Source organism: Dermochelys coriacea, chromosome 23, assembly GCF_009764565.3.
Source record: "Dermochelys coriacea isolate rDerCor1 chromosome 23, rDerCor1.pri.v4, whole genome shotgun sequence".
In the NCBI taxonomy this organism is placed as follows: Eukaryota; Metazoa; Chordata; order Testudines; family Dermochelyidae; genus Dermochelys; species Dermochelys coriacea.
Window position 1 is genome coordinate 14,199,286 of NC_050090.1, and position 13,274 is coordinate 14,212,559.

The following is a 13,274-nucleotide window of genomic DNA, read 5'->3' on the forward strand; positions in this document are numbered from 1 at the left end:
TTGTGTCTCTCCATCTCTCTTTATCTCCCTGCCCCTTCTAGCAAAAACTTCTAGCAAAAAACAGATAGATTATCAAGAGGGTGGCCATCTGAGTTGATGGCCACCATCCAGGATGATGGCCACTCAAGATGGGGATGGTCATTCAAGAAGGTGGCCATGCCACATGATGGCAAACTGTGAGGCAATGCTAAATACTAGTCTCCCCAATCTCCTTTCCACCCTAAATCCCAACTTCTAGCAACAACTGGTGTGTAAATGCCCGGCGCAAGATGGCCTCTGCCAAGCGTTGGAGAGATGCTGTGTCCTCTGTGAACCCCTTGTTCATGGTTCAAGACGACCTCCCCACCTCCGTAACAATGAGTGTGCCAAGAATTAGATGACCACCACCATGCTGTGATAGACACGCTGTAGGATAACGGCAGATGGGATCGGGTACAGGCCAAAGAGGACAGTTGTAACCTATGACATGGGTGGATTCTACCCCCACCCTCCGATTTTGAGGAACCTCCCTGCCCTCACCCCTTAGCGGTGCCATCCTTTATACGCCGCACCCCTTTTGAACAGGTTTTCATATCGATGTGTTTGACCGCGGGGTAAGGTCGTCTGTTCATAAATAAATCAAAGAGCTCTATATTTCAAAGGTGTGTTCCTCATTGTCTCTGACGGGGAAGCAGGGAGGTAAAAGTTAAGCGACTCTTGATTTACACCAGGGCGAGCGAGAGCAAACTCCGCTCTGTTTGACTTGGATCAGCTTTCTCCTTATTACACTCCCAGTTGATAGCCCCACCTCTCACTGGAGACCCTACCCCTAACAAACCAGCATCCCAGCTCCTGGGATAATTTAGTTTGTGTTGGTCCTGCTTTGAGCAGGGGGTTGGGCTAGATGACTGCCTGAGGTCCCTTCCAAACCTGATATTTACGTTTCAGTGTTCACAAGTAACCCAACAGTAACCAGCTAGGCCTGGTTCTCACAAAAGACCCTATAATAACAAACCAGCACAGAGCTCATGGGAGACCCTACAATAACAGACCAGGATATAAAGAGCTGCGTTCCAGGCAAGCTGGATACATACTCTCCTGCGGCTTGTGTCTGATCTTGGGAGCAATTGCGTCTGCATGACCAGGACTTTCACAGCTGCTTCCGGTAGCTACATTTTTGTAATCCCAGCGAAGGGCAGGAGAACAGGTGTTCGCCACCTGCCAGGCCCTGCCTGCTTAGGAAGCCCGACCTGGGGCCTGCTGATCTGAAGTAAATTATGGTATTCAATACTCTGTCCCTCAGCAAATCCCTTGCCAAGCTAGGAGCAACCAAGGGCTTTAGAGGAAGATGAAAATCTCTTTTTTCCGTTCCAGAGATGTAATTAATTGTGTGCCATTAAGGAGAGGCGAGGTGGGGGAGGGAGTGTGACAGAGACTGGCAAAAAGGGAGGGAGAGACAGAGCGAGGATGAGAGGGATGCAGAGAAAGTGAAGGAAGAAAAGAAAGAGTCAGCTAGGTGTGCATAGGGCTGGCTGGCTGTTATGGGGCTAAACACAGAATCGATAGATTTCAGAGTAGCAGCCGTGTTAGCCTGTATTCCCAAAAAGAAAAGGAGGACTTGTGGCACCTTAGAGACGAAAAAATTTATTTGAGCATAAGCTTTCGTGACCTACAGCTCACTTCATTGATAGACTGACAGCTCAGATCAGAGAGATCTGGATGAGGGTGTGGGGGGGGCAGCTGGTTGGCTAGATGGTGCATATGGGGATAGATACATAGATAGATAGATAGATAGAAGGGCAGATGGGAATAGATAGATAGATAGATAGATGGGGTAGACGAGGATAGATAGATAGAGGGGGTGGATGGGGATAGATAGATAGATGGGGTGGATGGGGATAGATAGATAGATAGATAGATAGATAGATAGATAGATAGATGGGGTGAACGGGGATAGATAGATAGATTAGATAGATAAAGGGGGTAGATGGGGATAGATAGATAGATAGATAGATAGATAGATGGGTGAACGGGGATAGATAGATAGATAGATAGATAGATAGATAGATAGATAGATAGATAGAGGGGGTAGATGGGGATAGATAGATAGAGGGGGTGAACGGGGATAGATAGATAGATAGATAGATAGATAGATAGATAGATAGATAGAGGGGGTGGATGGGATAGATAGATAGATAGAGGGGGTGAACGGGGATAGATAGATAGATAGACAGATAGATAGATAGATGGGGTAGATGGGATAGATAGATAGATGGGGTGAACAGGGATAGATAGATAGATAGATAGATAGATAGATAGATAGATAGATAGATAGATAGATAGATAGAGGGGGTGAACGGGGATAGATAGATAGATAGATAGATAGATAGATAGATAGATAGATAGAGGGGGTGAACGGGGATAGATAGATAGATAGAGGGGGTGGACGGGGATAGATAGATAGATAGATAGATAGATAGATAGATAGATAGATGGGGCAGATGGGGATAGATAGATAGATAGATAGAGGGAGTGGATGGGGATAGAGAGAGAGAGAGAGAGAGAGAGAGGGAGTGGATGGGGATAGATAGATAGATAGATAGATAGATAGATAGATAGATAGATAGATAGATAGAGGGGGTGGATGGGGATAGATAGATAGATAGATAGAGGGGGTGGATCGGGATAGATAGATAGATAGATAGATAGATAGATAGATAGATAGATAGATAGATAGATAGAGGGGGTGGATAGGTGGGGTGGATGGGGATAGATAGATAGATAGATAGATAGATAGATAGATAGATAGATGGGGTGGACGGGGATAGATAGATAGATAGATAGATAGATAGATAGATAGATAGATAGATAGGGGGGTGAACGGGAATAGATAGATAGAGGGGGCAGATGGGGATAGATAGATAGATAGATAGATAGATAGATAGATAGATAGATAGATGGGGCAGATGGGGATAGATAGATAGATAGATAGAGGGGGTGGACGGGGATAGATAGATAGAGGGGGCAGATGGGGATAGATAGATAGATAGATAGATAGATAGATAGAGGGAGTGGATGGGGATAGAGAGAGAGAGAGAGAGAGAGAGAGAGGGAGTGGATGGGGATAGATAGATAGAGGGGGGCTGGGGAGGGATGGAGAGAGGGGTGGTTGGGGGTGGGGGAGGGGGATGGACGGGGAGAGGGAGGCACAGAGGGGGGAGTGGGGAAGGGGGGGAAGGGGAGGAGAAGGGGGATGGGGCAGGGGAGGAGGATGGAGGATTGGGCCAAAAGAAATCTAATGAGGTTCAATAAGGATAAGTGCAGGGTCCTGCACTTAGGATGGAAGAATCCAATGCACCGCTACAGACTAGGGACCGAATGGCTCGGCAGCAGTTCTGCGGAAAAGGACCTAGGGGTGACAGTGGACGAGAAGCTGGATATGAGTCAGCAGTGTGCCCTTGTTGCCAAGAAGGCCAATGGCATTTTGGGATGTATAAGTAGGGGCATAGCGAGCAGATCGAGGGACGTGATCGTTCCCCTCTATTCGACACTGGTGAGGCCTCATCTGGAGTACTGTGTCCAGTTTTGGGCCCCACACTACAGGAAGGATGTGGATAAATTGGAAAGAGTACAACGAAGGGCAACGAAAATGATTAGGGGTCTAGAGCACATGACTTATGAGGAGAGGCTGAGGGAGCTGGGATTGTTTAGTCTGCAGAAGAGAAGAATGAGGGGGGATTTGATAGCTGCTTTCAACTACCTGAAAGGGGGTTTCAAAGAGGATGGCTCTAGACTGTTCTCAATGGTAGCAGATGACAGAACGAGGAGTAATGGTCTCAAGTTGCAGTGGGGGAGGTTTAGATTGGATATTAAGAAAAACTTTTTCACTAAGAGGGTGGTGAAACACTGGAATGCGTTACCTAGGGAGGTGGTAGAATCTCCTTCCTTAGAGGTTTTTAAGGTCAGGCTTGACAAAGCCCTGGCTGGGATGATTTAACTGGGACTTGGTCCTGCTTTGAGCAGGGGGTTGGACTAGATGACCTTCTGGGGTCCCTTCCAACCCTGATATTCTATGATTCTATGATTCTATGGACGGGAGGGGGAGGGGCGGACAGAGATGGGAGGGGGAGGGGGAGGGGGCAGGGGTGGGGCGGGAGGGGGCGGGGCGAACAGGGCTCAGCCCCTGGCGACGTTCGGGCGGTGGGGCGGAGCCTGGGGCGTGGTCTGGGGCAGGGGGCGGGGCTCCCCGGGGGCGGGGTCTCCGGGGAAGGGGGCGGGGTTTATCCTCGGCGGGGGGGCTCCAGGGAGCGGAGGCCCCGTTGCCAGGGCGACCGCGTCGCAACCGAGCTGCCGGCCCCGGCCGAGCCGCGCTGCTGTGGGCGGGACCCGGGGCCCGGCCCCGCAGCCCATTGGCCCGGAGCCCTGCCCGTCACGGGGGGGGCGAGAGAGGCAGCAAGGCAGGGTGAGAGCGCGGGGCAGGGGTCAGTGGGGGGCAGGTGATCGGGGGGAGGGGCAGTGGGGGGTAGCAGGGTAAGTGAGGGTGGGGGCGGTGTGGGGGGAGGGGCAGTGGGGGGTGGCAGGGGAAGTGGGGGTGGGGGCGGTTTGTGGGGAGGGGCAATGGGGATGGTAGGGGAAGTGGGGGTGGGGGCGGTGTGGGGAGGGGCCGTGGGGGGTGGCAGGGGAAGTGGGGGTGGGGGCGGTTTGTGGGGAGGGGCAATGGGGATGGTAGGGGAAGTGGGGGTGGGGGCGGTGTGGGGAGGGGCCGTGGGGGGTGGCAGGGGAAGTGAGGGGCGGGGAAGAGATGGGGAGGGGGTCAGTGGGGTGCAGGTGATCCCCAGGGAAGGGGGCAGGAGGTGCAGGGGGTAAGGGGAGTGGAGAGCAGTTGGGGGCAGCACAGAAAGTGGCAGAGGGCAGCTGGCCAGTGGGGGAGGAGGAGAGATGGGGCAGCGGCGGGGGAGGTAGGTGGTCACTGCGGAGGGAAAGAGATGAGTGAAGTGGGGGGCCGGGCATCGGTGGGGGTGGCAGCGGGAAGGTTGAGGTTGGGCAGCCCCCCGGCCCTGGCGGCCCCACATCCACGCAGGGTGCACCTGTCTTTGTTTTCCAGCATGACGACGGCAGCCGGCAGTAGCAGCTTCGGCACCACCTGCTGGTGGGGCTTCTCCCCCGCGCTCGACCTGCAGAGGGAATGTGGGTCCCCCTCATCCCCTGTATTACGGTAGCGCCTGGGAGCCCCCCTTCGGACCAGCCCTCCATGGTGCTAGGCGCTGTACAGACCCAGCACAAGGAAAACCCCAAAGAGCTGACAAGCCAATTCTTGGCCCCTCCCTATCTCAGGGGTCCAGGAGGGGCGGCATTGGCCCCTCCAGTCTATTCCTCCCGGCCCCTTTGGGGGGCAGAGCCAGGCTCATGCCCTCCAGTCTATTCCCCCCTCCCAGGGGTGGAATCAACCCTTTATGTTTATTCCAAAATCTGATCCCTCTGCGACATGTGGCAGTGAGTTACCTGTGTCCTGTTCCCCTTCTCAGTTTTAAATGGGTTGCCTTTGAGCTTCGCTGTTTAAGTGTTATGGGGTGGGGTGGGACTGGTTATTCGGGGACCCCTTGTCCTGTGTTGAGATGTGGCCCCTGTGGGGTGGGGGCGAGAGCTGGGTATACAGGGCCCTTTGCCCACAGCTAACATGCGGCCCCTCTGGGGTGGAGTGTGGGGGCTGGTTATACGGGACCCGTCACCCAGCACTGAGATGCGGCCCCCCTGGGGTGGAGCGTGGAGGCTGTTTATACAGGCCCGAGATGCACCCATTCTGTTTTCCATGCAGGTCTGGAGAGCTCCATGGCCCATCTCTGCCTGTCACAGGATGACCTGCCCGAGCTCAATATCCTTCTGGTGGGGTCCGTCGACGGCCGGCACGTCCTCAGGACCATGAGTCAAGCCCACCGCTGGCTGCGGAGGAGGATCAATGTAGGTGTCTCCCCTCCCCGGCTCCCCTCTCTCTCTCACCTGGCCCAGAAGTGTGGAGTAGTGGTTAGAGCACGGGAGTGAGCAGTCTCTGGAGAGCTGGGTTCTATCCTGGCTTGGGGAGGGGAATGGGGTCTAGTGGTTAAAGCGGGGAGGGGCCTGGGAGTCAGGACTCCTGGGTTCTCTCCCTGGCTCCAGGAGGGGAGTGGGGTCTAGTAGTTAGAGCGGGGGTGGGGAGGGCTGGGGGCCATTGTCAAGCCTGCCCCACATTTGGGAAGGGCTTCGGGATCCCCAGTGCCCGTGCCCCAGCCCAACCTTTCCCCCTGCACTCGGCCGTGTTCCCTCTGCCAATGAGGGCTGTGGTGGCAGCCGACCGTGGGCCGTTTCTGAGCTGGCATCAGGACTCATCAGGCTGACGGGCGAGACGGGGATGGTTTATTCCGCGGGGCATCCGGAGGCTGGCGGCACGTGTGGCATGGGGTGGAGGGGTGTGTGTGAGTGCGGGGAGAGGTCCGTTCCAGCTGCCAGGCCCCCTCCCGTAGCCCCCTAGTACCTCTTATCTAAATGCCCCCTGGGATCTCCTCCATGCCAGAGGATCTCCCCGCCTCTTGCTGTGCCCTCTTCGAATCACCTGGTCCCCAGGCTGGCAGGGGGATGTGAGGACATGGGGCTTCAGTACCCACAGGGATATTCTAGGGTGGGGAGAAGGGTTCAGAAGGGAAGCGTGAGGAGAAATCTTGGGGGTTCTGAAGCTACAACTGACCGATGGTACCCCTGCTGGGAAAGATGGGGCTGGAGTAGGCAAGAGTTCCCCACACAGCCAGTGCTCCTGCCCCGCTCCCCATAAAACCCCCTGTTGGGAGAGGTGGGGCTGGAGGAGCCAGGAGCTACCCTGCCACAGCCGGCGCTCCTGCCCTGTTCCCCACAGCACCCCCTGTTGGGAGAGGTGGGGCTGGAGTCGCCGGGAGCCCCCCCCATCGGCATTTCTGCCCTGTTTCCCACAGCACCCCCTGTTGGGAGAGGTGGGGCTGGAGTCGCCGGGAGTTCCCAGTTTAACAAGCCGAGCTCTTTACTGCAGAAGACGTGACAGTCTGGCCTAGTGGGTTTCACAGGCAAAGTCAGGGCTGTACTGTAGAAACATACATTTATATCATCAGAGGAAGGATCCCTCACGTGGCGCTGGGTCGCGGCCCCTCTGGGGTGGGATGCGGGGGCTGGGTATATGGGGACCCCTCTCCCGGCGTGGAGACACGGCCCCTCTGGGATGGGGGAACCTATAACGCCTGCCCCTGCATGGACGCCAGCTTTTCCCAGGGCTTCCCAACTTGTTTTCTTTCCTGCTTCTCAGTTCTACATTGTGGAGAATAACCTCGAGGCGCTGGGCCGGCAGCTGCTCTTTCTGAGCCTCGCCCTGGAGTCTCCGGAGAAATTGGGGCTGCAAGGTAAAGGCCACTAAATCCCTGGCTCTGACCACTAGACCCCGCTCCCCACACAGAGCGGGGATAGAACCCAGAGGTCCTGGCTGCCAGCCTCTCCTGCTCTAACCAGAGGCGGGATAGAACCCCAGAGTCTGGGCTCCTAATACCGGGGACGGAGGTTGGCGGGGAGGCAGTCTCTGATTGCAGCACTCGCCTCCGCTCCGCAGAGAAGAGTGAGATGTTCCTGGAGCTGCTGGGGAACAGCCTGATCCGCAGCCCGACAGCCGCCTACCTGCAGGAGAAATCGGACCTGTTCATCCGTTACGCCACCGACCCAGACTTCCAGCAGCGCCACCTGGGGGCCGTGGACATGTCAGCCCTGAAGGTGGGTCCCCACCACGGCCACCGGCCTTCCCGCGTGGCGGGACTGACCCCTGCAATGCTCTGGCCCCGCTCTAGTGGCTAGAGCGGGTGTGGCACTCGGGCGGCTGGGAAATAAAACCCCACCGCGGTGCCCTATGGGAGCTGTAGTTCATGTGCCTCATGCTCTGTGGGTCAAGCTCCCGCGCCAGACTACATCTCCCAAGATGCACCACGCTCTCACTGGGTAGGGCAGGTGCGCATCATGGCAGTGACGTGGCCGCACTGCATCATGGGAAAGGTAGTCCCATAAACATAAAATCGTCCCCGATAACGTTTGCAGAGGAGACGAACTGGGGATGTGGGGAATAACTCAGAGGTCAGGGTCGCTGGGGCCAAGCGACCAGCCTGCGTTTTCATACGGCTCCGTGTCAGCGTGTCCATATGGGACCAGAGGACGCCAGCTGCACGCACCAACTGGGGCTCGCCGTCCTGGGCAGCCGGGACTCTGGGAAAGATTTGGGGTTGCGGTGGAGAATCAGCCACACCTGAGCTCCCCAAGCGACACTGGGGCCGAAGGGCTAACAGGCTCCTGGGACGCAACAACCGGGAAACCCCACGTGGGAGCAGAGAGGTTGTTTGGCCTCTGGATCTGGCCCTGGGGACGACGCTGTGGGAATCCTGCGCCCAGTTCTGGGGCCTGCAGTTCCAGGAGGATGTGGAGAAATTGCAGAGGGGCCGGAGAAGAGCCCATAAGGATGATTGAAGGGTTAGAAAGGGTGAGAGACGCCACCAGACTGGCTGTCGCTGGGAAAGCTCTGTCCTGGGAATTATCATGGGGCTGTTCTCTGGCCTGGGCTATCCAGGGGTTCAGACTAGGTTCCATTGGCCCCTCTGGCCTTGGAGTCTATGAATCGATGGTCTGGCCAGGGAGCCTGGCCACACCCAGACGCATGCTGCTCCTACCTAGAGAAGAGACCACGGTGCATCCTGGGAGACGTAATCCAGTCTGTGAGCCTGGGTCTGGAGCATGAACGACCCCCAACTACATCTCCCATGATGCACTGCTGCCATAGTACCATCTCTCCCCCACACTCTCCCGTTGCTCTTTGTCCAACAGTTCAAGGAGCGGGATCAGCTGGAGGGCATCTTCCGATTCTGGCGGAACCCGGACCCGCAGGCCTTCCCGATCGCCCGGCTCTGGGACCTGCGGGTCCGGCAGTACCTGGGGACCCGTTACGATGCCCGCCGCGGTGTGTGCGACTGGGACCTCACCATGAAGCTGCACGAACGTGGGGTGAGTCCTTGGAGTGTGTGGAGCTGCGGGCACAGCCGGGGGGCGAGCTCCCCGCTGGGTGCGGCCTACGGGGTGCTCAGCAGGGGGTGCTCTCCCCTGGTATTCAGGGCTGGCCCCATGCCCCAGGGCAGCGCGAGGGGGCACTGACCCAGCTGGGTTCCAGGGTGGCTATGGGAGGGCCCATCCAGCAGCCCCCAGCGTGGGATTCTCACCACCCTTCCCCCCGCCCCTCCTTGCAGGCCAGAGCAGTCGGCGGGCGGGAGTTCTCCCGGTGGCGGGACACGGGGGTGGCCTTCGAGCTGCGGGAGGGCGTCTACGACGTCCCCAACAAAACCTTGGCCTCCGGGAGGTTCCTGAGACACGTGAGCACCAGGCGGCTGTGGGGGGGGGGGTCCCCACGGTGGGGGGGCTGGAGCCCAAGGGCGAACAGGGGCAGGGGAGATTGGAGAAGAGAAGCTTCCATGACCCAAGGGAGAGGAGTGAAGATTGTTTCCATGGAGGGAAGGTAGAGGGGGGCTGCAAGAGCCTGCAGTCGGGGGGCTGGAGGGGGGCAGAGGTTGCGGGTGGGGAAGTTGGAGGGGGGCTGCCGGAGGCCGGGAGGATGGTGGGGGGGATCTCAGATGGGGGGCTAGAGAGGGCTGCTGTAGTCCCAGAGTGGATCTAGGGGAGATCTGTCTCCCCAGATGGGTAACACCCTGTCTCCTCCTGCCCAGAAGGGGGAGCTGGTGCCAGCCCGGGGGTACTGGGGTGACATCGGCACAGGGCCGTACCTCCTCTTCGGGATCGAGTCCGAGGAACCGAGTCTGCTGAGAACCGTCAACGGGATCCCCGCCAAGGTAGGGGTCCCCCGGGGGGATGGGGGCAGGGTCATTGAGGAGAGGGGCCCCCGCAGAGCGGGAGGGAGCCCTTGCAGGGAGGCTGGGGAGTGGGGGAGAGAATTGGGGAGCCCTGATCCTGGGGTGGGGGGAGAGAATTGGGGAGTCCTGATCCCAGGGGAACGAGGGAGGAAGCGGGAAAATTGGGAAGCCCTGATCTTTGGGGGATGGGGCAGGATTTTGGGGATCCCCCCTCTCACCTCTCTCTCCTCTGCGTTGCTAGAGTGCCCAGGAGATCTCCTTGTACAATGTCACGGCCCTGTTCCACGAACTGGCAGCCCGGGCCCGCTACACTCCCCCGCCGCCCACCTCAGAGGCGGTCAGCGGGGCTGCCCCAGCCCAGGAGAACCCCGCCCTGAATCCAGATCCGGACCTCCAGAATCACAGTGAGTCCTTGTGCCAGGGAAAGGGGGAGAGTTGGGAGGGATTCCACCCCCGGCTCCATCTGTCTGTCCTACAGCCCCTGGATCCATCACATTGATACTCTAGCTGCTTCCTCCCTGAGCCAGGGGGCTCTGGCCCTTCCCCTGTGGGGAGGGGACCTCCAGTCTCACAGGACCCCCAGTACTGGGGTTCATGTCCCTTCCCCCATGGGGAGGAAACGCCCAGCCTCACAGCCTCCCATCAGTGCAGGGACTCCTGGCCCTTCCCCCGTGGGGAGAGGACCCCCAGCCTCACAGACCCCCCACCCCAGTGTTAGGGGTCCCTCCCAGTCCAGCCCCTGGAACCCCACAGATGTGGGGGATTCCCTTCCCCCAGGTCCCGGCCCCATGCTGATCAGTGTCAGTTTCCCCCCACCCCAGAAGCCGCCTGCCCCGGGCCTGTCCGGATTCACTTCCTGCCACTTGGCTGCACAGCTCGGCTGCCCTGCAAGAGCCAATACCACCAGCTCTTCCACCTGCTCTACTTCTCCTGCAGGTAGGGGCCTGCCAGCCGGACGCCGGGGTTCTGCCTGGCTCGGGGAGGAGAGCAGGGGCTGGTGGTTAGAGCAAGGAAATGGAGGAGTGGGAGGGGCTGGCAGCCTGGATGCTGGGGTTCTGCCTGGTTCTGGGCAGGGAGAGGAGGTCTGGTGGTTAGAGGGTGTGTGTGTGTGTGGGCGGGCGGGGGTTGGGAGCCCGGATGCCGGGGTTCTGTCTGAGATGGGAGGAGATTCTGGGGTTAGAGCAGGGGGGACAGCTGGGAGCCCGGACTCCTGGGTCCCATCCCCAGCTCATGGGAGGGAGAGAAGATCCCATGTCCCAACCACCTTCCCCAACCCAGCTTCATGACGCCCCCCTTTGCCTTCCAGCATGGTGCATGCCCTGACCCCAGAGCTGCAGCTGGTATCTGCCCCCAGGGCTACACTGATCACTGAGCTGACCAGGTAAGTGCCAGCCTGGGGGGCCCTGCTGTGGGGTAGATCCACTCCCTCTTCTAACTCCACCCCTCCATTTTCCCCCACAGCTTCCTGCCTGACGTGCGCAAGGAGCAGGCGGACGCCTTCCTTGACCAGGTGACGGCCATGGCCGCAGGGGCAGGCTTCACGCCGTGCGGGACGCCCGAAGGACAGAACCAGGCCTGGGCCCGCTTCCAGCGCCGGGAGGAGCGGCCCGGGGACCCCCCTCCCCATTAACCCACGTTGCCCCCTCCTGGCTCCCGATGTCCCCCCAGAAGATGGGCGCCCCACACACATGACCCCACCTGTCCGCCCATGGCCTAGCTCTGTAGGTGGGGGAGTGTTAATGGGGTTTGACTGGAAATAAAATCCGCCCCCCAGAATCATGGCTGCTTGGGTGGTTTGTTCAGCTGCAGGGAGTGGGGTGGGGGCTTGGCAGGGGGCACTCTCCCCTGGCAGGCAGGGCTGGCCCCATGTCCCTAGGGGGTGTAGGGCTGCGGGGAGTGGGATGGTGATCAGTAAGGGATGGGGGTGAGTGGGGGGCCCTGGGATGGGGGAGCAGGCCAGAGGGGTCAGTAAGGGATGGGGGTTAGTGGGGGCACTAGGCTGCAGGGACTGGGCTGGGGTCAGTAGGGGGCTGTGACGTTCCCCTCTAGTGTTGTCCGGACCGGTGATCTGCTCGGTCACTCCAATCCTCGACTCTGGGAACCAGCCTTACCCTGCTCCGCTGTGAGACCCCCCACTCCCAGGCTGTTCACACACAGCCTCTGGTGTGTGAGCTGCTCCTTGGATTGTGCAAGCAAATGCCACTAGCCAATATCTCCGGGTCCCAGTCCCAACCCTGGAACCTCCGTCTTGCCCGCAGGAAGCTGCAAGCTCATGTACGTTCGTCAGTTTAACAAAGGAATTGCTATGTACCAGGCTTGTTCTCCCATGGGGAGCCTCTGACGCGCTGAAAACCAAACGCACTGCTTCCGGTGGGATAAACAAACAGATTTATTAACTATAAAGCTAGATTTTAAGTGATTATAAGTCAAAGAAAAGGAGTACTTGTGGCACCTTAGAGACTAACAAATTTATTAGAGCATAAGCTTTCGTGAGCTACAGCTCACTTCATCGGATGAAGTGAGCTGTAGCTCACGAAAGCTTATGCTCTAATAAATTTGTTAGTCTCTAAGGAGTACTTGTGGCACCTTTTCTTTTTGCGAATACAGACTAACACGGCTGCTACTCTGAAACCTGTCATCATATAAGTCAAAGCACAACCAGTCAGATTTGGTCAAATGAAATAAAAGCAAAACGCATCCTAAGCTGATCTTAACACTTCCAATGTCCATAAAACTCAGATGCTTCTCACCACAGGCTGGCTGGTTGCTCTTCAGCCAGGCTCTCCCCTTTGATCAGCGCTTCAGTCGCTTGGTGGTGGTGTCTGTAGATGGAAGTGGAAGAGACAGAGCATGGCAAAATGTCTCTCCCTTTTATCATGTGCTTTCTTTCCTCTTGGCTTTGCCCCCGCACTTCAGAGTCAGGTGAGCATTACCTCATCACATCCCAAAATGCTCAAAGGAAGGGGGGTGACGCCCTCGAGGGTCTAACAGGGCCTAAGCCAGCATCCTTCATTCCTGTGAGGCTGGGCTGGGTTTGTCCCATTCATACCCTGACGAGGTGTGAACTGCGCTTCTGTTCTTGGAGAGCGTCATGGAGTCCCTGGATGCTCTGGATCTGCTCCCTACGAAGCCAGTCAGGACTCTGGGGGAGCCACCTCTCTCGGAGCAGACTGTCTCCAGGGCAAGAAGCTTACACAGCTTCCCCCTTCCTGGGTCTGACCTTGGAGCATTCAGCATCCTCTGCCCCTCCGGGCGCTTCCCACAGCGAGTCCGCCCAGGCAGGGTCCTGGGGCAGCCAGAGGATCCTGCATCCCAATTCCGCAGTCAGACGTGACTCTCAGCCAGCCGGGGAAACAGAAGGTTTATTAGATGACAGGAACATGGTCTAAAACAGAGCTTGTAGGTACA

At 57.9% G+C, this 13,274-nt stretch overlaps 1 protein-coding gene across 5 annotated transcripts; it reads left to right on the forward strand.

Annotated features, from left to right (window-relative positions):
• Positions 1-4,295: 4,295 nt before the first annotated feature.
• DNAAF3 (dynein axonemal assembly factor 3) lies at positions 4,296-11,638 on the forward strand. 5 transcript variants are annotated; one of them, XM_038381884.2, is made up of 12 exons: positions 4,296-4,441; positions 5,084-5,166; positions 5,795-5,937; positions 7,283-7,376; positions 7,580-7,737; positions 8,833-9,009; positions 9,249-9,371; positions 9,723-9,845; positions 10,108-10,270; positions 10,688-10,802; positions 11,173-11,247; positions 11,328-11,638. In XM_038381884.2, the coding sequence occupies exons 2-12, from the start codon at positions 5,085-5,087 to the stop codon at positions 11,494-11,496; spliced, it is 1,422 nt and encodes a 473-aa protein (XP_038237812.1). In that variant the 5' UTR covers positions 4,296-4,441; position 5,084; the 3' UTR covers positions 11,497-11,638. The 5 variants fall into 5 exon arrangements, with proteins under 5 accessions (XP_038237812.1, XP_043357139.1, XP_043357140.1 ...); XM_043501205.1 differs by lacking the exon at positions 4,296-4,441 and having other exon boundaries at positions 4,983-5,166; positions 10,672-10,802; positions 11,328-11,469; XM_038381887.2 differs by lacking the exon at positions 4,296-4,441 and having other exon boundaries at positions 4,984-5,194.
• The last annotated feature ends 1,636 nt before the right edge of the window (positions 11,639-13,274 follow it).